Genomic DNA, 25,888 nt, shown 5'->3' on the forward strand with positions numbered 1-25,888 from the left:
GGTGAGGCAGAGAGACCCCTCTGAGGTTTTTCAAGACAAATGCTGTGGGAAAATCTGGGGTGCGGGGCCCCGTTTTCCTTGGAAGCTCAGACTTTGGCCCTGCCGAGGCATAACCACTGTAACGGGATCCTTTAAAGCGGGGAAACTTGCCAGGACCTCTGGGTGAGGGCTGCTTACCAGAAGAGGTGCTCTGCCTCATTCAGAGCAGCCACCGCTCCTGCAGCCCAGCGAAAGAGGTCAGGATCCCGGCCAGCTATGACCAGAGTCCCCACAAACCCATGTGCCAACCCCCGCCCTCCCCCTGACCAAGGCACATGTCCACAGCCATCCTGTGACATGTGGCAGCCAAGGGGTGCAGGTGGCCCTGCCCGACTGTGTCTGTTTTTAATCCACAGCGCACACGCCCAGCATCGCTTGGGTGGCTGCTTTCTGCGTGGATGCTGGAAAATTCTGTGGCGCTGTTTTCCTTCCCTTCCCTCCCGTGTGTGGGAGTTAGAGGGCCGGGGGTGGGGGAAGGATGGCGGGGTTTAGATACCTTCACCTACGGCAGTCGTGAGTCTGCAGTTCCAACCACGTGTGACGGATCCCTCCCGAACCCAGTCAAACCACGATTAGCCCAAACCCCATCAGCGAGGCTCCGGAGGGGCCGGCTGGAACGTTCCTGCTCACTGTCATTGGGAGGAAGGCACAAACAGCAAAAAGCTGCTTTGTGGAACAGGAAGCCCCTCCTGGGTTCAACCGCATGTGATTTAGTGGGAGCTGCGGGATGAGGCATCGGCATGATGGTTTGGAGGGTAGACAGAGCTGAGCTTGGGGACCCAGGCTCTGGGGCTTGTGGGCAAGTACTGAAGCTCTGAGCCTTGCCACTCTCTCCCCTGAATGCGCCTTCTGTCTCTCTGACGTGCCCTCATCCACAGACACTTGGACAGTGACCAGAGATCATGGTTCTAGAGCCCGATGCCTGGCACGCAACGGTGGTTCTTACTCTTAATGTCTTTAAACCTTACAGCTTCTAAGGAAGGACTTGGTTTCTTGGTGACTGTTGTTTGCCTATGAGTTTTTATAGTCAGCAAGTCATCCCAGCCGAGCCTCACAGTAATTCTGTGAAGTGGGCATTGTCTCCACCCATTTAAGAGATGAGAAAACTGATGCATAACCCAACCCCCTCAGGTGCAGATAGGGGTCACCAGACTCGAGAACCTGTGGTCTTTCCAGCATACCAAGCTCCCGGGACCCTCTGTCTGCATTTCCCTGGAGCCTGTCATAGCATAAAATCCTAGGGCAGTAGGACACCTGGATGGCTTGGTCAGTTAAGTGTCCGACTCGAGACTTCGGCTCTGGTCATCACCTCAGGGTTGTGCGATCAAGGCCCACATAGAGTTCATACTGGGCATGGAGCCCGCTTTACATTCTCTCTCTCCCTCTCCCTCTGCCCTTACCCCTTCCCTTGCTCCCTCCCTCTCTCTGAAAAAAATAATTTCTCTCTCTCAAAATAAATAAATAAAAATTTTAAAGGGTGGGGTGGGGCGCCCAGATGGCTCAATCTGTTAAGCGTCTGACTCTTGATTTCAGCTCAGGTCATGGTCTCAGGGTTATGAGATCAAGCCCTGCATCCGGCTCCACACTCTGTGGGGAATTTGCTAGAGATTCTATCTCTCCCTCTGCCCCTCCCCCACTCACACACGCATGCCCGTGTGTGCTCGCTCTCTCTCTCTCTCTCAAATCTTTAAAAATAATAATTTAAAAAAGTTGTCTTTTAAAAAAATAATAATAAAAATAATGATTAGCAGCAGCCAGCTGGGTTCCTTATGGGATCTCTAGGACCGTGTTGGGGTTTGGCAAGGATACGGAGGTGAAGACAATTAGCATTTATTTACTGGGCACTTTCTCTGTGCTGAGGACTGTGCCAGGCACTTATATAATTATGGTCTTATCTGTCCCTCCAGCAACCCAGAGGAAACAGAGACTGTTTCCCCAGCTTGCAGCCAAGGCCACAGAGATAAGAGGCCAAGCTGGCCTAGGAGGCCAGGTCTGCATCTCCTCAAGCCCTCCACCAAGAGGATTGCTCTCCGAATCTCCTGTAGAGACCTAGGACCCAAGGCAGGCAGGGGCTCTCTTGCAAAGCGTGATCTGGGGCAGGACAGGTATTGGAGACCACTCCCTGGGACTCTGTGCTGTCTCACCCGTGTGGGGACCTGTGCAGCGTCGGGGAGACTCCCACTGGCGAATCCAGGCTTGGGAAGGCACACATGGCCCTGAGAACCAGCCCAAGTAGCATTTGCCTCTGCCACTGCGCTGGTGCTGGAGGCTGCTAGCCTGGTGCTCGGTGCTGTGCCCACCCCAGGTTACAGTGTGCTAATGGGGAAGGGGACCTAGTGGAACCAGTTCTCCCGGGCTTGGAAGGCAGAGAGGCCTGTCCTGATTGGAATCACAGGTTGGCAATTCCTGGCTGTATGACTTGGGGGCAAGACACTTCATTTCTCTCTGAGTCTTAGTTTCATCATCTGTAAAATGGGTTTAGCTGCAGCTGCCTGGTGAGGGTCAGGAAGTCACGTGTGTATAGTGCGTAGCACAGTGCCTGGCAGGAAGTGGGTGCGTATACCCTACGACCGTCACCCCAGATACCTTGTGCCAAGCAGAGTCACTGTGGAACTAAACTGAGAGTCTTGGAAGGCTTGGGCTTTCTGGGCACAGCAGGAGCCTGTGCCCCAGAATCTGCTCACTCTTTATGCACTCACGTAGGCCTTTCCAGTGGGCATCACTGTTCACTCAGGGTGAACCTGGGAGACGTAGGGTATGGAACCCCTCGAGGGCCTTCAAGAGAATGGCCTGGCCAGTGCTCATGTCAGGGCCTTCTGGCCCCCAGCCGGGCTTTATCGAGTACTTAGCCACGAACATCTGGGCAGGAGTGGGGCCATTGGCCCAGGGTGGCAGGAACGTGGGGGCTAGGCATTCAGCCTTTCTGGAAGGAGCTTTGTAGCCTGGCACCTGTGGCTGGAGTTCAGATGTTACCAGAGGATTTAGATTTTCTTTTTTGAAAGAAGAAAAAGGAAAGAGCAGAAGAAAGCCTTGCCAGTGTCTGGTGGACTAAGGGGAGTGGATGGGGGCGTGCAGGGGAGAGGCGGGCTGTGGTCGGCCACATGTGAAGCGCTTTATAAGCTCGGTATTTATTATTTCTTGCTCACCATTAAAATCAAATGTACTCGGTGCTTTTGTATTCAATACACATTTAACCCTGCCGACTTAGATTTCTCAGGTTTTAAATCCAGTGGGGAATTGGCTGGTTTCCCAACTTTCCCCACAAGTCCCCCTTGAACAGAGCTCAAAATCCCTGTTTAGCATTTTCTCCCCTGGCGCTGCTGGGATCCCAGTACCGGCGGGGCCTGTCGTCATTATGTGTGTTGTGTGCGTGCATGCGGTTTCTTACCCCCTCTCCAGCCTCCCACCCCTCCTCAGCACCCCGCAAAAGACAGATGTGATCGCTGAAATATGACGGGCCAGTTGTCGGCACCGTCTTATGACTCAGGCTTCATTAAACCATTTTGTCTGTGTGTGTCAGTGCCTGGTTTTGGCTGTGTGTGTGTGTGTGTGTGTGTGTGTGTGTGTGATTCACGCAAATATCCTCGACTCCCGTGCGTGCCTCTGTGAATGTGTAGTTGTGAGACTGCGTGAATGCCGGCGCCTCGAGGCCTCCGTGCATGTCTCGGGATGGCTGCCTGTGAGTATAATTTTGTGTCTGGCTTTGTCCACACTAGTCAGGTGTGTGTGACTCTGAGTGTGTCTGAGCCGTGCAGGTGACTGTCTCTGGGTCTGTTGTGCCTTCCTGTCTCTCCCCCGCCTCACTGCCTCCCTGCTCCCCTCCCCCACCCCCTTCTCCCTGCTCTGTCTGTTTTATCATCCCTAATGAAGCAGTCTTCTCCATCGATCCTGCTGATTGCCAACCCATTCCTTTTGTTTGTTGGCGCTGAGCCATTCGGCGGCACTCTGACAGCTCAGCTCGTCTAATTAGCTCTGTTGTTCTTTTTCCCCATGTTTCACCACGTTGCAAGTTCAGTTGAAGTTGCCACAAACTTAATCCCCCCATTTCAGCCACAAGTTCACATTCCTCACCCGCCTTTATTGTAGCAAGCAGCGGCCATGTGCAAGGACAGGCTGATAGGCCTTCATAGCTGAGCTTTGCCGAAACCCCCATCCCAGGACCCCCAGGGCAGGGCAGAACGGCTCTGTCACCCCATACCTCACATCCGCCCTCTTGGTGAAAAGCCTGGGGGAGCATTCCAACCCGGTGATCCTGGTCAGCAGCAGTGAGAGGGAGAGGAGTCTGGCTGTGGTCAGGGAGACCGGCTTCGAGTTGGAAGGGCTGGGGGATCTAGCCATCCATTCATTCAGCAGTGGTGACCGGATGTCTGCGTTGTAGCAGGCCCCATCATGACGACACCGATGAGAACAGCAGCATCCTTGTGCACTTCTTAGATTCCAAGCAACCTAATCCATTTGTTCCTAAAATTCTCGCTGGGTGACCACCGCAACACCAGGCAGCTCTGAGCAGGAAGCTAAGCGGGGGTCAGGTCATCTTAGATCATCTTAGATGGCGTCTTCTAATTCAGAGAAGCACCATCCCCGTCTCCTTTCTGTTATCGATAATGTCACAGAGAAGCCACCGTGTATGCCACACTCCTTGTTGGTGCTTTCCCTGTGACATCTCGTTGGACCTTCATTCAGAGGAACCCCTTGGAAGGAGACCACAGATTTGGTGGAATGCATTTGGCGGTTACGCATCTCTGATTTGCCAAACAAGGCTGAGATCCTACTGGCCACTCCACAGGAAAAACTCTGGTTAGATCAGACATGCGGAGACCCGAGAGCTTGATGAAACTCTGCAAAGACTTGTCTCTCATGCAGCCAACTTCTGTAATCTGTGTTCTCCAGCCATTACGCTGGTCGCCCACAAATTGCTAAGGGAGGCAGGGGGTTCAGGGGAGAGGGCAGGCAGTGAATGGGGCATGTGTGTGCTCTCCTTCCCTGTCTTGTTAGAGAACCTTAACGATTGTGGCATTTAATCTACCTCGGCCCCTCGTCTGCAGAGAGAAAGCAAACCCCTACACTGGGATGTCCAGGCATTTTTATTGGCAACAAAAGTCACAGACAGACTTTCTTGGTTTAGCTCTCTCTAGTCCCTCTCTGGCATTGGAAATGCTCAGAGATGATGGTGCCAAATTTAAAGCCATGTAATGTTGATTAGACCATACGAGGATTTTATCCTTGTAAGGGCACCCTCAAATTCTTAGCCTAACTCCCATCACAGGCGATGGTGGGGGAGGAGGTGTCTTTTCCTGTGGGCCGCCATCTTGGCTTTCAGATACAGATCAGGAAGGAAAAAGAAAAAACAAACAAACAAACCCATCCCATCTTGTTGCTGTAGCCCAGCCGTGGATTAGGAAACTGTGTACTTCACTGTGCAGTACACCCGCCGCGGAGCCTCAGGCTGGGTCCCCATGAATGCAGGAGCTCCATGGGGCATGCAGTGTCCAGGCTGAGTCCTGCTCAGGACTGCCCAGAGATGGCCTGGGGAGCAGAAAAAGTATTTTTAGTGGCACTCTGTAATGCTACCATTTGCTTTATTCCCCCCACCCCACTCAGAAGAAAATACGCATTGTAGGATTCCGTCGTAAAAAAGAATGAAAAGAGCACGTGTACTATAGACTTCAAGTCCAAGTGAAACCTTTTTGTTCTCCCAGACCAGTTTCAGGGTTCTTGAAGAAGTGGGAACTTTTCATAAATGGGGGCCTCTGTGCTCTGGGTCCTACACGGACAGCATCTTGTTGAACTCCCACAGCAGCCCTGCCAGCAGTCAGGTGGCACTGTCCCCTACCTGCAGACGAGGAAACCACTTGAGCGGACCACAGGTGTCTGGTTCGTGTGTCTGCTGCAAATTCAGTGGCAGTATTCTCGCAATAAGCAGAGCTTTTGAAGCCTGTACCATGCAAACGCCTCAGTGTTTATTTGGGGCCTGGGGGATCTAGATCTGCAGAATGTTCTGTATGGCTTTTCCAACTCACTCCTTGGGGCCTTTCCCCTGTGCCTGTTCTAGGTACGCCCGCCCCGTCCGCACGTCGTGAAGAGACCGAAAAGCAACATCACAGTGGAAGGCAGAAGGACTTCTATCGCAAGCCCTGAGCAGTGAGTACCCGTTGCTCCCCTCCCCTCTGTCTGCCAGAGCCTGAGCCCAGGGGGCCAGGCCTTCATGCTGCAGCCATGGCCTTTGAAAGGCTCCCTGGCCTGAGCGGTGTTTCAACAAAGAGGTCAGTTGGGGAGCTGGGCTTGATCTTCCATGTCGGCTTTTGCTAGCAGTTGTCATGCTTGCAGGAGGCCCCAGAGACCAGGGAGCCAGGCCTCTGGGCCGGGTTTCGAGTGGTGACACCAAAGTGTACTCAGACAGGCTCAGAAGAAGGCCTGGGTCAGCAGGGGAGAGCTAGGACCCGATCGAGGAGGCACTCTGTTTAAGAAGGGGCCACCACTCTCCCAAGCCTGGGGTGCTGAGGGCTCTGCAGCTTGGATTCAGACCCAGACCTGTCCTGGTCCACCACCCCAGCCCCAGCAGTACCTTTGCTCACCTGGGCCTGCGGCATTTGTTTCATTGGGACTTGGTTTTTCTGCCTCCCCCCTGGCCCGGAGGGGCCCGCGCTGGGTGTTCTGCCAGAAACTAGCGCAGGGCCCGGTTCGGAGTCCCGTGCAGGATAGATGCTGGACGGAGGAGGTGAATGACAGAGGCAGGTGGACCAGTGATGCCTGGAGATGGAGCTGCCTGAGTGCAGCCAGGCTCGGAGCTGCACAGTCCCAAGTCCAGAGCCCTCTGGCATGCTGCCCTTTGTTGCCAAGGCCTGGCTCTGCCCAGACAACCCAGCAGCTACACACTGGCTTCTTGTGAGGCTTGGAAAAAGTACACGAAATCGTCTCAGTCTGGGGTTTGTTAGGGGAACCGTACAGTTGCCCCAGGGACCCTGAAGCCCCTTGAGTGAGGAGAGGAATGCTCCTCCTGTCTGCTTTACTTGCAGAAAAGTTGTCAGGGAAGGAAGCTAAGGGAAATGGCAGGACCTAGCCAGGGAAGGAGCCGGAAGGAAGAAACAACTCTGAAAGGTCACGCCGTGGCCTAACCCGGGTTGCAGTGTATTTCAGCTCTTCTAGGACTCTCTGGCTTACAGCCTGGCATTGCCTGAGACTACTGTGTTCTTAGAGAACCAGCCTACCTGGGCCTGCTTACAGCTCGCCCGGACAGTGGTAGGAGACTGTGCGCGCGTGTGTGTGTGTGTGTGTGTGTGCTCGCACATCTTGAAAGATGCTTGATTATGCAAAATTTGGAAGAGAGGACTCCTGAAGTTGGTTGTAGGCATAACTGATCCCCAGCACAATAGGACGGTGGGAATAGGAAGGACTAGGTCCCTGGCCACCACTGGCATGGATTGTGATTGCCCCCTTGTGGAGAAAATGCCACATAGCTTCAGAGTGCCTCAGGCCCCAAAGATTTCTCCTTAGGGAGGGATGAAATGAGTTACTTTTCTTGAAAACCATGTCTTTAAAACTGGGCTAAATCTTTAAGACGCTGTGCGGGGAGACAGGGTCACCGGCCTGTGGATACTGAAATGCAAACCTAGAGTGTCCTTGCTTTGCTTTGCCCAAGAGCACACCACACCAGCAATGCTCCACGTTCCACTGAAAAGCATTTCCCATGCTGTGTCCGGGTCACCGAGTAGAGGTCAGAATTCCTAATTATGTTTATTTACGCCGTTGCTCTCCCAGCCCCATGATAGGGGACGTGTCTTCAGTCTCTTCATGCCAGAGAGTCAGTGTCTGGTAATCCTGTCCTCCTGGGTGTCAGCACAACTGGGCCCATATCACTTTTCTTTTTGCAGTGCGCCTTGTTTGGATGTCTGTTCAGGAGACGTTTGGGGTTGAAACAAGCCAGTGGGAACATGGGAGCTCGTTTAGGGGGTTGGCAAACTGGCAGCGATCGGAAACAAATGAGAACTTTTCTGTGGCCAGGGCTCAGCCGTCCCAGCCCTCCAGGTGATCAAGATGCACGTTTGGGGATATGATTCCGAGAGTTTCTGTTCACAGTTTTTAATGGTGGGGGGGGGGAGCTGTTCTCCCATAATACCAGTGACGTTTCTGGGACAACGGGGGTATTTTCCTGCATCTCCTCCCATGCTGCCTCCCCACCCCCATCCCCCAACCCCCCCCCCCCCCCGTTGTGCTCCTCCATTTCCAAATGCCATGTCACAACAGCACTTGGATGTGTTTTTCTCAACTGTCATCAGCTCCAGCTGGCAAGACCAAGTTCTTGAAACACAGGAAGCATCCAGCGGAAAATATTTTAATAAAACAGACTCCTCATAAAATATTGTTCTGCGGGGGAAAGAAACCAGCTCCACCAATCTGTCAGCATTGTGCTGGGAGACACGAGAAGACAAGCCGGCAGGCAGGAGCCAGATCCTAATGGGCCTTTGTTGCGGGTGGTTCCGTGTGGGGCACATGGACTCCATGCCTGGCCCTTTAATCTGGCCTGGATTTTCTGGACTCACGGATCTTTGTCTCCACTGGGAATATCAAAGTACATGGCAACTTAGAAGGTTTGGCCCGCAAAGAGAGATACAGGATCTTTGAAGTGGCGGGAGGGGTTCAGTCGTCCTGACTTCTCGCCCCAACTCTCACTTCTAAACAGCACATTAAATAATTAACTTTGTGGACAGCAAGACGGAGCTGATTAACAATAAGACGGTCTCCTTGGCCTCCCGCAGCAGCTCGGCGTCTGGAATTCATCAAGGCCCAGTAGCATCAGCTGCCAGCTCTGTGGCCGGGCCCTCAGTTGGATCCAGGTCTTTCCTTCCAGATGATGTCCATCTGTCTGTTCACGCGTCCGTTCACTCAGCAGAGAGCTTCCCAAACCGACCAGGTGTGAGCGATTTGGGATGCTTAAGACAAGGCCTTTAAAGACAATCCCCTCGCTGACTCTTTTGTGACTTGGGTTTTCCCGAATCGAAATTTCTCGTATGTCAGATGTCCTTTCCTCATCAAAGGTGGGTGTCCTCGCCCCTTTAAAGCCATCCGATGACAACAGGAAGAACGCTTCCGAAAGATTTCTGGGGAAAACATTCCCTCTGTTTTTCAGCTAACACCGGTTAATTAATATTCAGTGACTATTTCTCCTCAAGAAGTATTAGCTACTTGCATTATTATTCAGGACAGGCTGATGGAAGGCCCTGAGGGTTCCCTAGGGTGAGAGCTCAGGCTAGTAGGGGTCAGGCAGCACGGGCTGTGGGTCAGAGGCCATCCAACAGCAAGTGCAGTCGAGCACCTCTCGTGTTCTAGGCCCTCTTCGACTGGTGTTTGTTTCTTCTTGCACCGAAGGGGAACTCAGCAAATATATGTGCTCAGTGTTCCCGGGTCACCCGGCTAGAAGGTGGCAGGGCGAGGACTCCAGATGCTGCTTGATTCATTTACTCAGCTACACTCTGCTGCCCGCGGGGCTCCCTTGTCAGTTTGGCTTTGCCTAGAGAGATGGTTCTGGGTCCTGTGTCCTAAGATGACTTGCCCCACACGCCTCTCTTCTTCTCTGGTTCCTCAAAATCGGGAATTGGAGCTGTTTGGTCCTCCTCCCGGCCAAGAAAGAGTGTCCCCTGGTGCCTGAATGTTTCTACCTGGAGAAGGAAAGACAAGCAACACTGACTGAACGTCCTGTGGGACTGTGAAGGGGAGGTGGTGGCTTTCCCATCTAACAGGGAAACTGAGGCTTAGCGGGGGACTTTCTAGTAGAACTAACGCAGGGTCTGCAGGCTAGAAACTGGTAGCATCAGCTGTCTGCTGACACAGACCTCACCCCTTCCTCTGTACCATCCAGCCTTTTTGTTGAGAACCGAAGTAGGACCATGAGCTACTCTGAATGATGGGGACAGCAGTGGCTGCAGGGGGCGCGATGCGGTCCCCATCTCCCACCCGTGAACGGTCATTTCGGCCACAGTGTGCGTGGCTGTCAGGCCCCAGCTTATGTTCCCCTCACCCTGCCAGGTGTAAGAGAATTTCCCACTGAATGTGCTGCTTAGAAGACGCCAACAGCAAACTCTAGAAGACTGCACCGTGCTCAGGACTGCCCAGCCGTCAGGATCACGCCCAGCTTGCAGAGGAGGCCAAAGGCAGGGAGTCACCTGCTGGTCCCCGGGCGCCCCTGTCTGCCAGGCTGCCTGTCATTTGTTCCCCGCAGCGGGGGCCGGGCAGTACCCCTCTCAGAGTCGAGGAGGGTACACAAGGACGTGGTCAGCCTCCACCTTGTTTAACCTTAACAGCCCAGAAGGGGGCGGCTCGCTGTCTTCTGAGCCTTAATGGCCAAGAGGCTGACAATCAGGGTAGCTCAGAGACGCACCCAGAGCCGACCAGCTGCACATCCTGAACTCGTGACCGCACACGTCTGTCTCCCCTCCGGTGGGTGAGCCCCACAACACCCTCACGGGGGTCCTGTCCGTGGGCTGGTTATTTGAAGTTTCGTTGTACTGAGTAGGAGTGGTCCAGATTCAGGCGCCGAGGGCCCACAAGCCATCTTCCGGCTCACCTGGCTGACCGGATTTGTACAAAATCTGCTCTTTTCAAACAATTTCCGTTTGTCTGTAAAAATAACCCGATAACCTTATAATCCAGGAGTTTGGGAAAAGAGACAAGTTCATTCTGAACCTCACTCCTTGTTAGCATTTCTGCAGCTTCCCCTCCGGGGTTTGTCCTGGAGATCATTTGCAGAGCCGCAGTCTCCTTCCTGTACTCCAGCCGCTGGATTCGCCCCGTGTCCTTGTAACCCCCGCTGCTCACAGCTGTGGCAGGATCCCGCTTTGTGTGCGAGCGTGGTCAAACTCACTACACCCCTCATACTGGTCTGTAGATTGTTCTAGGGGTTCACGAACATGAAACACCAAAATAAATACCCATGTTCTTTTTTTTTTTTTTTTTAAAGATTTTATTTATTTATTTGACAGAGAGAGATCACAAGTAGGGAGAGAGGCAGGCAGAGAGAGAGAGAGGAGGAAGCAGGCTCCCCGCGGAGCAGAGAGCCCAATGCGGGGCTCGATCCCAGGACCCTGGGATCATGACCTGAGCGAAAGCCAGAGGCTTTAACCCACTGAGCCACCCAGGCGCCCCAATACCCATGTTCTTAAAGCTTTTCTCATTTGATACCATCTAGGGAATGGAACAATTAACAGCTACCATTAGCCACGAACTGCCGGCTAAGCACCTTGCGTACGCCATTTCATTTAATCCTCCTGAGAAATCTGGGGGAGTAGGTATCGTTAGCTTGATTTTATAGGAGTAGCTGCGACCCTGAGAGGTTGTCACGGCCCTGTACCCCAAGTCCTAGAGGCAGATTTCTGTTCCGTGTTGCTAAAGAACTTGCTAAAAGAATTGTACCACTTTATACTCCCACCAAAACTCTGGACTCCCTGTGAATCTGGGTCCAGGGGACCCAGAGGAACATGCATTAGAAATCCTTCTGACCAAGGAGAAATCCTGCGGGTTGCTCTGGCTGGACAGACAGACAGTCTGTGCACCAAACTGCCAGCCCACGCCGCTTAAGGATGGCAGAGTCTCGTCATCCAACCTGCACCACGTGACCCCAGCACCCATAGCCCCAGAAGATTAAAATAAGATCAGAAGACGCTGCCAGAAGCATTTCGTGAGAGCTCTGCCCAAAGACGAGGTCTCAGAACTCTGCAGCTGTGTCCCTTCAGGCCAGTGGCACACAGGCTCAGGCAAAAGACAATGGGCTGCTCCCCGCTGTCTCAAGACCTGGGCTTGGCACACCTCAGTGGTGCTGGCCATGGCTCACGCACGGGTAGACCCTCTCTCTCCCCACCAGGCCCAGAGCTGCCCCAGGGGTGTGGTTGGTGCGCCACTAGGCCAGTGGGCTGGTGCAAGGGGGGCAGGGGGGATTCTGGCACTCCACAGCGGCCAGCCAGAGACCCTGGGCAGGACTGTCTCCCCTCTTTTTTCCAACACAATGACGGTTCACATCCCAAAGAGCACGATTTGGGAAACTGCCCACAGGAGCCACACTAGCATCCTAAGGTGGATGGGTACACCGGTCTCCCCTCCTGCAGCGGCCTGATGCTCACCCTGGTGCCTCCCCTCCCCACTCCCACAGTCCCCCCGCTTCCCCGGATACAGCGCCGACCTTCCACGTCGCAGTCTTCCCTTTACGTGACGCACAGGCACGTGTGCACACATGCGCACCCCCGACCTCCCCCCCCCCCCCCCCCCGCCTCCTTTCCCCACCCACCACCCGGGGGCCTGGGAGCTCCTTCAGGGCAGGGCCACTGTGTGCCCTTTAGCTTCGACTCTTCGACTCCTGGACCAGAGCTTAGGCCAGACCTCTGCTCCAGGATGTTTCCTAAATGAATGAACAAGGGAATCACTGAAGGCAGCCTAGAGCTTATAGGCCAGCCCCCTGGACATGGGGAAGGGGTGTCAGTTAACCATAAATGTGTAAAGATCCAAGGTAATCCATGCCAGATGTGATTGGGTTGTGACTCTGAGGCTACCAGCCCCTCTCCTGCCAGAGCCATTTAAGAGCCAGAAACTGCCATCCGCCCCAGGAGCCAGTCTCCAAGATGCCAGCTGGGCCCTGGGCCCTGGGGGTGGGGACAGCTGTCTAGGTACTACCCACTGGCAGCCTTCCAGGACCTACTCCCTGAGTGGCCAGGAGTCCAAACACCAGAGCAGAAGGTCTCAGACCCAATTAGCAACGTGAGAGGCCCCTGACCCAACTCAGGCCCCCAATTCCCTCTCCAACAGTGGGTTCTGGGCCCTGGAGACAAAGCCATGCCAGGAGCCAGACGTGGGTCTGAGCCCAGACTGAAAAGAGGAACTGCCACGGGGTCCCCAGGGATGGGCAGCAGCAGGAAAAGACAGGTTTCCCTCATCCGCAGCTACTTTTGCCTGACAGCCGAAGGGAAGGACCTCTCCAAGGAGCAGTCGCGCCTGGAGTTAGTGCCCCACCCGCAAGACTTGCTGGTTTCAGCCTCCTCCAACAGCTTTGCCGCCTCACCTGAGCCCCTCCCTCTTCCAGGCATCAGGCCTGGCACTTCCACGTGTCACCTTGGTTAACCCCCCCAAGCCCCAAAAGTCTTCACGGTGCAGGTGTGTTAGCCTGTTCGGCCATGAAGGAAGCAAGGCTCTAACACAGGTGGAATGACCTACCTTGGATCCAGAATGCGCACCCACGCCCGCGTCCACCGCTCTCTCACCAGACACCCTGCCCTCCACCACGGCTCCCACGGTCCCCACGAAAGACTCGGGCTCATGGCAGGCAAAGGCCATCTTCGGGGAGAGGCTCAGTTGTTTCTCACAATCTATACAACTTCTTTAACAGATAGGAAAAGTGTGGAAGGTGTCCCCATCCCCATCTTTCCTCTACTAAGGAGCCTGGAGAGTGGGATAGTAGAGTGAAGCCCTTGTCCTGTGTTCGGGCCTCTGCACCCATGAGAGAGTTCACCCAGTGGCCTGGGAAGGACTTCTCAGGGTGCGTGGGGGCAGGGGTGTGGACGTGATAATTTTTTGAAAGAATGAATGAATGAGTGTATGATAAGTACAGTGAGTACAGTGAGGTTGATAAGTAGTCAAACAGATGGACTAATGCATATCAGAAAGGCAAAGGGCATAACCAGCCCGACAGAGAGAGAGAGAGAGAGAGATGAGGCCAAGCCAGTAAGGCCCCCTGCTGCCTCCACAGCCCCCACATCACCCCCTAACTCCTCATGTCATCTCGGTCCTCATGCGGGTTCAAGACCCTCCACCACCTGGTCCCTGCCCACCCTGCCAGCCCCTTTTCTCGAAACCCCCACCCTGACCTCAAGCCCCTTGTGCCCACTCCTCCCAGGGACACCTGCAGCCTTCTCCGTACTCATGACTGAAAGTGCAGCTCCCGCATCACCTCCCAAGGGAGCCTCCTCCGAGACCCCCTGAGCCAAGTATACCCCCACCGCTGCCCTCCGGCAGAGCAAGTCCCCAGTGGTGTGAGAAAAACCTGATCTCACAGCCACCTGTCCCCACAAGGCCAGTTCACCTGACAGGCAGAAGTGGTGATCATGACTCATTACAGCAGTGATTCTGTCTTACTGTTTCACAGTAGAGACTCACATACAGCGGCGTGGAAAGACCCAGTGTCCAGCAGGTTCTGTATCTTTTTTCTTTTTTCTCCTGGGAATGGTCCTAGCCGTTAGCCCAGGTCACGCGGAGGATAGCGTCAGCGCCGTTCCAGAGCTGCCCCCCGCCGTGGGTCTCACACCAAGCTCATTTCCCCCAAAGACCACCCTGACTTGCTTCAGAGTCTAGCTATATTGTTTTCACCTGTGCACATGGTCCAGCCTGGTCGGGGGGCCCGGCCCCACATTACGGTGATGGGGAGATGACGTGACCCGATCCCCAGACGGGTTCTTTCCGGTAATTCTGACATGCTGTGGTAGGCCAGGCTGCGGACCACCGACCTTGACCGGGAAGGTTTTTGAAGGCAGGAACCACCTTACATTCATCCTTCAATGCCTAGGGAAGACGCTTCACAGGATGAAAATGCCCAGAATCTATTTGTTGGCAGGTGAACGTGGTATATTGGTAGTAATTGAGTATGTACTATGTGCGGGGCCTGAGGCAAAGCCCTTTATGAATAATTCCATTCAGCTTTTCGAAAACACCACCAGAGGGATGTAGAATCCCCATTTTACAGCTAAGAAATTGAGGTGCAGGGAGGTGTAAAATGACTTTCCTGAGGTCATCTGGCTGGGAAGTGGGGGATGGTGGAAAGCGGGACAGACTGGCATCGCTGGGCAGGCAGGACCTGGCCTTGTCCTGGGGCCTGTCCCCGCTCATCAGCCCAACCAGAGCCTCGTCATCAGAGGATGCCAGGGTGGCCGAGACATTTACCAAGGAAAGATCCTTTGTGCTGGAGTGAAAGGATCCTTTAAAAATGATCACCAGCTCCCCTCGTTACCTCCGGAGACCAAGTCCTTGCTGATTTTTTTTTCCCTTCTTTATCTCAAGTACATTTAAATGTCAATTAAATTTGAAATATCTACATTTGTCAGCATTTCATTTTGGGCCAGCGTGACGTGCTGCTGATTTGTCCACGCGATGTGACACATGAAAAAAACTCTCAAGATGCAGATCTTCCTCATTAAAAAATAAGCCCTGCGATCCCGGCGAGGCAGAGAGCCACAGAGCACGTCCCTGCTTCCTGACGCCGTGTCTCTGACATGGTATTTAAAAAGGAACAGCCGCGCCTGTCACACGCACCCGCTAACCGGCGACACGTTAAACCAAACATTAGAAAGGGTTCGGGAAGTCATCTGCATGGGAACTCCGAGCCGAGATGAGGTGGGCAGAGGCGGGAGCAGCCGTGGGAGACGATGGGGTCTGAATGGTGATGGACAGCGGGCCTTTCTTTCTTGCCAAGACTCTGGCAGCCCTCACCGGGTAGCCAAGTTCACCACGACCTGCCTTTTCACAGACAGCTCTTTGTGTGTAAGAAAATCCAGGCGAGTGGTGGGTGGCAGACTGCAGGGTAGTCGCTGAATTGGGTTAATGAGGGAAGAGGTACACTTTTTTTTTCCCCCTCATATTCTGCCCTAAGCTAATAAAAAATTTAAACCTGGACATTTTCAACGATTCGTCCTTTATCTCTGACAAATATCTGGCTGTATGTTTCATAGGAGGACATGAGCAGCCAAATTTAAATAAGTTTATTTTGAAATCTCACTTTTTATTAAAAGTAGAAGGGGGAACGCCCTACCCCTTCCCTTTCATTGTTTCAGGTCTGCAGGACTGAAGAGGCAGGACCCCAAAGTGGTTTCAAGTCAGGCAGATCCAGATTCCTGGCTCTACTGAGAGCCGCTGTGTGACCCTGGGCCAGTGACTACACCTCTCTGAGCTTTGGCTTTTCTATCCGCAAAGGGAGGATGTGATCAGGAATTAATGAGAAACTGTACAAGCAGCATTTAGCCTAACACTTGTAAGTACAGTCAGTCTCACCACCATCATCCATGTGGCCCGAAGCCTGAAAAAAACACCGATCAGACCAAACCACCCCCGGCAAGGTTCTCTGTCACTCTGGAAAGAGAGATGGTGTGTTTAGGAGACACCCCGGGCCTCTTATTGAAACCACAACCCAACCCGCCTGGCCTGGCCAGGAGAGCTAACTGGCGAGGGAAAGTGGTTTGTGAGCTGGAAGTTGAGGTTCCCTCTTCCCCCCTCTCGCCCCCTGGGCCCGCTCCGCCACCACTCCGGTGTGGGAGGACACGGGATTGGATGGGGCTGTGAACTCCAGCAGCCTGGCTGGGTGAAGCCACAGTCCAGCCCAGCACAGAGGCTCTCTGCTCACACGTGAATCCGGACCCTCCTGGCAGCTCGTGTGCGGAGCTGTGATCTCGGCTTCCTCGTCAGAGCCAGAGGGGGAGAGCATGCTCGGACGGGTGCACATCCCCCTCACGCACGTCTGCCACCAGCCTGGCTGACGGGGACCTGAGGGTCCTGACCTGGAACCCCTGTTTGTCACTTCCTGGCCAGGGCCCGTGGTCGCGTCTCAGCGCTCAGCCAGCACTGGGTCTGCTCGCAACAAGTACTCCGGAAGTACCTCTCGGTTGGGTGTGCGGACGGATGGACGGATGGACTAATGACAGGCTCATCCTCCATAAAATCAGTGCAGCGAAGCCTTCCCGCTAGGCTGCTGGGAGGGATGGAAGTCACCCGTGTGAAGCCCCTCGATGTTATCGTAACATCGTTTCCGAGATTGCCGCCTGCTCCTCTACCCCCAAATGTGGTCCCATTCTACGGTCTCAGCATCTCAGAGGACAGATGAGGACCCCAGGGGACACTCTTCTGCTGCAGCCGCAAGCAGATGGAAGGGACAGGTGCTGTGCTGGGGCTCCAGGAAGATGCGGGACGGGGTGGGGCCTGCCTTGTCTCCCCAGCGCACTGTCTTCCATTCCTGCGATCACGAACCTCCACTGCACAAACGTGCCGCACGTGGGGGTCAAGAGAAGGACGAGCCAGGCCACTGACCTTGAGGACCTCGACTCAGAAACAGAATTGCAGGAAGTTCAAGATACCGATGAAGTGCCCCAACGCGCAGCCCAAGGGGGACGCGAACTCCATCTGGGGGAGGACTCCAGCTGGGAGTTCCAGGAAGGCTTTCGAGAACACCAAGTGAGCCGGGTCTTCAGACCGAAGAGCAGTCAGTGCACCAGGCAGAGACGACAGGGGGGTCTGCGGGGTGTGCAGGAGGAGGCAGCAGAAGTGGACGGGGCTAGGCAGACAGCCCGGTGTCTACCCTACACGAGCCTGGACTTGGCCCTGCCTCCCCGCAGCCCTCGCCCCTGCCCACCCAGCACATTCCACAAGCTCCCCAGTGTAGAGCCTGAGGCCAGGGTACCTGTCTACCCCTCCAGCCCTCCTCGCCTGCCTGGGAAAGCCACCCAGTGCTAGAAGTGAGTGAATCCCCCTAACTTGTAAACGGTTGAGTAAACCATTCTGTAAATGTCTGAACCTCATTGTTCTGAACCCTCAACGGGTTAACTCATCTCATAGCCAACGCCCTCGGCACCGCTGTTGGGGCCATGCATGTGCGGGCATTAAGCAGGAGAGTGACGAGGTCGGGCCTGTGATGCACAGCAGGGTTCCAGTGGCTGCGTGGAGTGGCCCTTTTTGCCACACCATGTTTTAGGTCCCAGGGGATGTGGCAGGAGCCGGGCGGCCTTGTTTCTGTGGGTCCCATCATCCTGCCCTCTTTCCTGACACCAGAGGAAAACAAGCGACCTAAGCCAATGTTCTCTCTGGTCCAGGAAGGGCTGAATCCCTTACCATCCAGGGAGGTGGCCTGGGCAAGGACAGGAGTTCGGTGACCCGCCACCTCCCTGTCCCTGTGCACGACCCTGGCCAAGCGGCTTCCCTTCTCTGAGCCTTGGTCTCCGCTTCAGTATGAGGACAAAGCTTTTAGCCTGCCGGACGTGCAGGCACCTGACGGCAGGTCGCGGCACAGCCCACTCTCCCCGTCCCTCACCACCCTCCAGCGTGGTTCCCATTCACCTTTTCAGACGGGGTACCCTTTTATCACGTGAAACCCAGAAGGAACTGCGTCAGAAAGCAGAGAAAGGACTTGCTGTGTCCAGGGATGGGGAGAGAGGAGACAGCCCCCAGCTCAGACACCCCTACACTTCCTGCCCCCCACCCTCTCCCGAACTTCACCCCCACCCCCAGGGATCCGTGGAGCCCACCCAGCCAGACATGCAGACCCGAGCAGCGGCTGTGGGAGCCAGATGGGACCCGAGCTTGCCGGGTCCGGCTCCCCTCTCACAAGCCGTCCACTCGTGGGCCCGTGTCGGTGTATAATTCATGGCGGCCGCGTGGACTTTCTCGGGGCTGCGCGGTGTTTGTGTTTATGGAGGTAGAGCTCACAGGTGGCTGACAAGGGAGATGTATTTTTTATAACAATGAATATTTAATTTCCACATCACAGATGAAAAGGCTCTCTGAAGAGGCGCGTGAGAGAGACTCCGGAGAGCAGCCGCTAATCAGGAGGGGCTCCAGCCCAAGCCCCTCCACATGGCTCACTTTCTTCTGTAACTTTCTAGTTTTATGTTTTCCTGCCTACTGAAGTTGATACGCACATTGTGGAAAGTGCAGAAGACACGGAAAAATTCAAGGAGGCAGGGTAGGGGGAAGTCGCCCCCGAGCCCCCTAGCTTTTGTCGACATGTACATACATCCCTTTCCAGTCTTTTTCCCCCTGCCTTTTCTCATAAGTAGGTGAGAGAGAATGTAGTCTAATTGCTGTTCTGCATCGTGGCATGGAGATTTTTCTCTTTTACAAACATTCTGGGTGATGGATGGCTCCTTTCTGGCCGAGTATACCGGAATTCACCAGCCTCCTATTGCTGGAAACGTAGGACGTGCCGTGTTTGGAGACTGTTAGCAAATCAGCAGTGAACTTCTTTGTGCATTGTTCTTTGCTACATCTGGGGTTATCTCAATGGAAGGGGAGGGTATGAGGTCATAGGAGAGTGGATCACATGTCTGGCAAACCCTCCGTTTCTTTTCTGAGAAAAGCTTCCCCGCCTCGGGACCTGTCAGGCCTCCCAGGCCCTCCCCCCAGCCTTCTCCAGGAGCCTCTACCTCAGGTTGGCAGAGGGAGCCCGGGGCCAGGCGCTGTGCCCAGAGCCCCCCCCCCCACCACGTGGTGTTCCGAGGGTACCTCCTAACCGCCTCTTCTCTCTTGTCTTCCTCTGCCCCAGCCTGGTAAAGCCCTTGCGACACTATGCGGTCTTCCTGTCCGAAGACTCCTCTGACGATGAATGCCAGCGGCAAGAGGGCCCGAGCTCTGGCTTCACCGAAAGCTTTTTCTTCTCCGCTCCCTTTGAATGGTCTCTCCTTCCTTCTTCCATTTCTCTGAGCTCAACTTGGTGACTCTCCTGGGCCGTGTGGGGGAGGGGGGCCGGTGTCGCTTGCCCTGTGTGTGTGGGGGGGGGCTGTCTCAAGCTGCTGCCTGCCAGTGCCCCCCATGCCAGCCCACGGGGTGAATGCCCCCTTGTGTGCCTCTGCCCAGGACGGCCTTTCTGCCGGCCCCCCGCAGGCTCTGTCGTGAGGAGCCAGGGGACGGGAGCTGAGTCCCTGGCCCTCCCCCAGGAGAATGCACTTGACTGTTAGCGGAAGTGGTTGTTGATGCCCGAGTCCTCTTCTTATCTCAGCGCATCTCCAAAAACGATGGAGATGGAGGGTCAGATTCTAAGCTTAGAAAAAACAAAACAAGAAAACTTATTGATAGGGAATGTGTATATTATTGCTGACAGAGACAAGTATCTTACTGATCTTCCTGACTGTAAGATAATTGTTATTGTTTATAGCCTGAGCCTCATCTGAGTAAAAAGAAGGTTCACCCACAATCCAGCCACCCCCCGGTGTTAAGCTTTGGCAGTTTCTCTTCCTTCACCATTTCTTACCCCTCTACCCACAAGTTTTTCAGAGCTGGGATTGAGCAAAGGGACAGTTTTTGTCTGTCTTTAATGGGAGCCTTTCAGGAAAGAGCGCTGCCCTTTGCTGAACACCCCCTGGGGTCTTACAGAAGAGGGGATTCCTCCCTCCATCCCCCTCCCAGGTCCCTTCCCTTGGGCCAGACCTCTGGGTTCCTCAGGGCACCTGATAAACTCCCCAGCTCTGCTCCTACCACTGCCCCCCCCCAGGGGTCAGAGGGTTCTGGCCCTTTCTGTCACCAGCTCACTTGTGAGCACAGGCGTGTCAGTCCCCTCCTGATCCCCTCATGTAGAAGGCGGTGGCCTAGGTCAGTGCTGCCCAAACTCACATGCCACCTTCTCTGTACGTTGAATCTTTCTTTAAAAATTTTCTGTTAAAATTTTAGTAAGTTAACTTTGTCCCGTGGTTAACAATGATATCGGTGATACCTGATATCATTGGCCTAATGTATCAATTATCATTTCTACTATTAGTTGAAATCGGGGTAGAACCACTGGAGTAAGAAATGTTCATCCATGTATCAGCTCAAAATCACCTTGCTGGTGAAAGCGCTGTGCCCGGGTGGCACCCAAGGACTCCCCACCACAGTGGGGTCTCCCGTGGGTCTCTTCTCTATCTTTTAATTCATTGATGCCTTAATTATTTAAATAGTAATAGTGCTCACTGTCTTAGCAGGACCTATGAAAAGTACAGGCTTTTGCATATGTGGGATTAAAAAGGCAGTGGCCCATATGTTAACTATATTGAAGTTAAATAAATACAAATAAATTGCACAGGAGAAGAAAAAACGGCACTGGGCCATCTTAGGTCAAAATAAAATGGTTTCTTCTGAAAGAATGCATTTCTTTCCTTAAGTGTAAGGAGCACTCAGACTTTTCTTTATCCCCCGCATTGCATTCAGACTTGGTTAAAAGGACTTTATTTAATTCCTTGGTCAGATGCCTTAGAGTGAGTGGGGACTTTTGAAGGCTGTCATACTTGGTGTCCATGGCTACCTTTTGCTGTGTGACATAGGGTGAGTTACTTAGCCTCTCTGAACTTGAGTGAGATCCTGAAGGCTGATGAGTCCTTGCGGAGAGATCTAGTATGTTCACTGAGCCCTCCCCTCTACTGGACGGTCCCTGCCCTGGTTCCTGCACGGGGGCCTTTGGACCAGCAGGTGGCGCCCTTCCCCCCACTTTACCAGAGCTGTGGGCGGTTTCTGCAGGGACGCAGAGGGGAGAGCCAACCTCAGCCTTCACTAGACTCAGGGTTGATCCAGGCACCCTTCTCCACGCACCCAGTGGTGCCCTACGGCTCAGGCTTGTGAGAAAGCAAAGTAAAAGAAGCCTTCTGTCACCTATGCCTGCGTCAAAGGTGCAGAATGCTGTGAACAGCCTCTGTTAGTTGGTTCACGTAATTACCACCGCCACCTGCAAGGGAGGTACACTCTGGAATGGGGAGAGGCTGAGGTTCAGAGAGGTTAAGAACCTTTCCCAAGTTCCCTTAGCAAGAGATGGTAAGATCAGAGCTAGAACCCGTCAGCGCAGGCTGAGGCCCACACGGTTCCCTCTGGGGGTCCTGAGCCACCCTGGGCAGTCGCCCTGGGGCCCTTTCCCCAGCTCGGTTCCCTCTGAGCCACAGGGTGGTGGAGGGCAGAGGCCTGGCTCTGGAATGAGCAGGCTCCCTCTTCCCTTTTCAGTCCTGTCCCATTCCTCCTACCTTGTCCGAATGGCTTACAAGCCCACTCGCCAGTTATATGATGGGTCCTGTGGTTTTCGAGGGAACCAGGTGGCTCCCCTAGTGCAAATGAGTCCCACACTGAGCAGCGGACCCAAATGCAGCCCCAGGTCTGGCAGAGTGCCCCTGCCCAGACTCCAGCCCTCACAGGGGCCCCAGAACACTCTCCTGGTCCCCCGGCTCCCAAGTGTGCCCCTCAAGGCCCGCAGGTTCCTGGGGGTGGGGGCTGCTTGCTCCCCCCATGGAGGCTCTGGGTGGGAGAACCCGCTGCTCTGCCCCTTCCCAGGCCTCAGCCCTACCGGACGCTCAAGGAATCAGACAGTGCGGAAGGCGACGAGGCAGAGAGCCCAGAGCAGCGAGCGCGGGAGCCCACGAGTACTGCCCCCGCTCCGCCTGACCGGGCGGCCAGCATCGACCTTCTGGAAGACGTCTTCAGCAACCTGGACATGGAGGTCCCACTGCAGCCCCTGGGCCAGGCCAAGAGCTTGGAGGACCTTCGGACCCCCAAAGACCTGAGGGAGCAACCGGGAACCTTCGACTACCAGGTATGCTGCCCGCAGGGACGGGGACCTGCTAGGGCTGGCGCTGTCCACTCAGGAGGCAGGGACCCCCAGGGGCAGGGAAGGAGACCAAGGGAGAAACAGCGACTTTTCCCGGGTCCTCAGCCGATGCTCAGGGCCATTCTGCCTGCAAACCCTGCCAGGCAGGCCAGCAGCCAGTGATGGCTGTAGAAACGTTGCACCTGATGGAAATCGACCCCTCGCGTCCCGGTGTGATCGGGCAGAGGTGTGCTCCCTCCCGGGACCCCAGCCCCACCAAGTCGCCTCAGAGAGCCTCGGGGTCAGAATTCCTGGGTTCTGGAGTATTTGCGTGGGACACTGATTGTCCGTGGGACACTGATTATTTGTCGTGACTTGCGATCTGTCACATTCCCTCTCTGGGCCTGTTTGCCCACTTGAGAGTGGAGGCTGCTGGCGGAGTCACTGGGTCTTTGGAATTCCCGAAGCTACCATGGTGAACACAGTGATCCACACATGCCCTCCCACAGGAAGTTAGCGGTCCCTGCTGCTGACGCCCAGGTAGCGTCACTAGTGAGGGACAGAGCCGGGACAGGAGCCCAGTCCTGTTTCCCTGCCTACCAAGGAAGACACTTTTGCCCTGGCCCCATGCCTCGCTTGTCCTCAAGTTCACAGGTGATTAAAATGCCCACATGCTTTGAAAAGTGAAGAAGTCCCAGCCAGTAGATGGTCAATAAATGAAGTCATTTTCCTAAAACTTCTTGGCAACACCGATGTAAAAGGACAGGGGCTTTTTCTGGAATCTCTTTGTGCAGTGAGAAAAGAAAAAGCCTGGCATGGAGTCCGAAAAGTGAGGAAAGCCTGGGCTTGGCATTTGGACAGACCCGGGCTCTCTGCTGGTGACTTGGGCCCAGCTCCCCAGCTGCCCTGAGTCTCGGGGGGCGGGAGGGTCGCGGGGAAGGGGCCCTGCTGCCTTCCAGTCTGTCCCAGTCAGTCTCTGGTCACTGCCTCCCTCGCTCTCTCCCCCAGAGGCTGGACCTGAGCAGGAGCGACAGGAGCCGTGGGATGCCGATGGCCTTGAAGCTTACCCACCCATACAACAAGCTCTGGAGCCTGGGCCAGGATGACATGGCCATCCCCAGCAAGCCCCCGGCCACCTCCCCTGAGAAGCCCTCGGTCCTGCTTGGGAACTCCCTGGCTCTGCCCCGCGTGCTGCCGACCCAGGACAGCATCCTGAACCCCAGTGACAAGGAGGAGGCACCCACCCCCACTCCGGGCAGCATCACCATTCCCCGGCCCCAGGGCAGGAAGACCCCAGAGCTGGGCATCGTGCCTCCGCCCCCCACTGCCCGCCCGGCCAAACTTCAGGCTGCCAGCGCCGCCCTCGGGGACTTCTCCTCAGAGCGGCTACAGGCTGAACGGGAAAGGCGAGCTCCCCTGAGCCCAGCCCCGTTCCCTGGGCTCCTCCCCAGTACTACCCCACAAGGACCCACCGAACTGCTCCAGCCGCTCAGTCTGGCCCCCGGGCCCACGGGCTCGGGCAGTGACGCCCTACTGGCCCTTCTGGACCCACTTAACACAACCTGGTCAGGCAGCCCTCTTCCGCCGCGCCCTGCGGCCCCGAGTGTAGCCCCCTCGTTCACCTCCCAGTTCAGCTTCCCACCAGCGGGGACCCCCACCCCGTTTCCACAGCCATCACTCAATCCCTTCCTCTCCTCTGTGCCTGCGGCGCTGCCTGCCATGCCCCTGGTCTCCACAGCGGCCGGGCCTTTTGGGGCCCCTCCTGCTTCCCTGGGGCCCGCTTTTGCCCCCAGCCTCCTGCTGTCCAATTCTGGCTTCTGTGTCCCACACAGATCTCAGCCCAACCTGTCTGCCCTCTCCATGCCCAACCTCTTCGGCCAGATGCCCATGGGTGCCCCTGCCAGTCCCTTGCAGCCCCTGGGCCCCCCAATGGTCGCCCCGTCAAGGATCCGAACGTTGCCCCTGGCCCGCTCAAGCGCCAGGGCTGCCGAGGCCAAGCAGGGGCTGGCCCTGAGGCCCGGAGACCCCCCGCTCCTCCCTCCCAGACCCCCGCAGGGCCTGGAGCCAGCACCGCAGCCCTCTGCTCCTCGGGAGGCCAAAGACCCCTTTGAGGATTTGTTACGGAAGACTAGGCAAGACGTGAGCCCGGCCCCGGCCCCAGCCCCGGCCCCGGGCTCCGTAGAGCAGCTCAGGAAGCAGTGGGAGACCTTCGAGTGAGCTGGGCGCTGGGCGAGGGCGAGCAGGGCCCCTGCACTGCACTGCCGGCCGCCGTGCTCCCGGGCTAGCCGGCCCTGCATCCCCTGCTGCTCTGTTTCTGCCCAGGTTCTACTGGTGGGAAGGGATGGGACCCCTCTCTGCCGCCCCTCCTCCCCTGCACACCACCCATCTCCGAGGTCTGGCTGCTAGAGAATGGTGCCAGTTCTGGCCTGGGAGTGGGCCCAGCCCCTGGGCACCCCCCAACCCTGCCGCCACCTTTCCCCTGCACCCCGATTAGGTTTTGCACTAAAGCGGTCAGCTGGGCAAATGACTGTCCCAGACCCGGCCCCACCCGCCTTCCCTCTGGAAACCAGGAGCCTGAGGCTCCACAAGGCCTCTCCTCCCCAGCCCTTTTGGCCCACCGGCAGCCCGGCCTGTGCACCCCACCAAGTCCAGCACAGCAGGCCACGTGGGAGCCTCGCGTGTGCGTGTCTGCACCAGACTCGTGTGGTTTGGGGTTGGGAGTAAGGAAAATCGGCCTTAGGACGGGGCATTTCCAAACCCTCTAGCAATATGCACACTCGTTCTTTCTTTCGTCAGTCTTCACCCCAGCCCTCAACCTTCAGTTCTTTCTGGCTTGGTATGGGTTGGGGGCTGAGGGGTCCCTGGGAACCCTCTGACAGCCAAACACAGCCGGCCCTGGCTGGGGGCTGGGAGCACCAGCAACTCGGATTTGTAGGAGAAAAAACAGCAGCAGGTGAATTGAGTGCACTAGGAGGAGGCAGGCCGCCGTCCTGTACTCTCCCTCTGGCCACTGGGCTTTCTCCAGATCTCCAGTGTTACTCAGATGGGGCTCTGTCTCTTGTGCCTGGGACCATGGGGGGCGGAGCTGAGAAGCAGGCACCTAGATTCCAACTGGGAAGACAAGCTTGAGGCCACAGGCTGATGCAGGAGGGAGCCTAGGCTCCCTGAGTCAGGAATGGCCAGGGGGCACTGAGCCCTTCTCCCGGCCCTAGCAGGGCAGACGGACTTGGCTTCTTGCGCAGTTGGGAGACAGGAGAAGGGCCAGGAGCCACCCCCTCCCCCGCCCACGTAGCATAGAAATTCCTGAGGCCACTGTCACCAAAGCTCAGTTGAAATGTTTTGTTATTGTTTCTTTTATCTATCTTTTCCTTTTTACTTTATTGATTTGATGAATCTTAAAATTGACTAGTTTCAATAAACCGAGTTAAAATACAGCCCAACCATGTAAGAAAACAACCTTCTGAGACATGCAGGAAATTGGGAGCATTTTGACCTGATTTCTCATTTCCTATTTGTGAGTGGTCAGACACGCAGTCTCAGAGGTGTCTGACAGGGCAAGGGGGCCCCCAGAGGCCCCTCTAG

At 55.4% G+C, this 25,888-nt stretch overlaps 1 protein-coding gene across 5 annotated transcripts in view; it reads left to right on the forward strand.

Annotated features, from left to right (window-relative positions):
* DENND1A (DENN domain containing 1A) overlaps positions 1-25,740 on the forward strand; it is a 493,090-nt gene extending 467,350 nt beyond the window's left edge. For 3 of the 5 annotated variants that reach the window (XM_046022043.1, XM_046022045.1, XM_046022044.1), the window contains 4 exons: positions 6,092-6,180; positions 19,313-19,441; positions 22,054-22,312; positions 23,315-25,740. In XM_046022043.1, the coding sequence (XP_045877999.1) occupies positions 6,092-6,180; positions 19,313-19,441; positions 22,054-22,312; positions 23,315-24,523 (1,686 nt within the window). In that variant the 3' untranslated portion in view covers positions 24,524-25,740. Of the gene's footprint in view, positions 1-6,091; positions 6,181-8,315; positions 10,934-19,312; positions 19,442-22,053; positions 22,313-23,314 lie in introns of those variants that run through there. The other 2 variants (XM_046022046.1, XM_046022048.1) reach the window with 2 other exon arrangements.
* The last annotated feature ends 148 nt before the right edge of the window (positions 25,741-25,888 follow it).

The sequence above is a fragment of the Meles meles genome, chromosome 11 (genome assembly GCF_922984935.1).
Source record: "Meles meles chromosome 11, mMelMel3.1 paternal haplotype, whole genome shotgun sequence".
NCBI classification, from domain to species: domain Eukaryota; kingdom Metazoa; phylum Chordata; class Mammalia; order Carnivora; family Mustelidae; genus Meles; species Meles meles.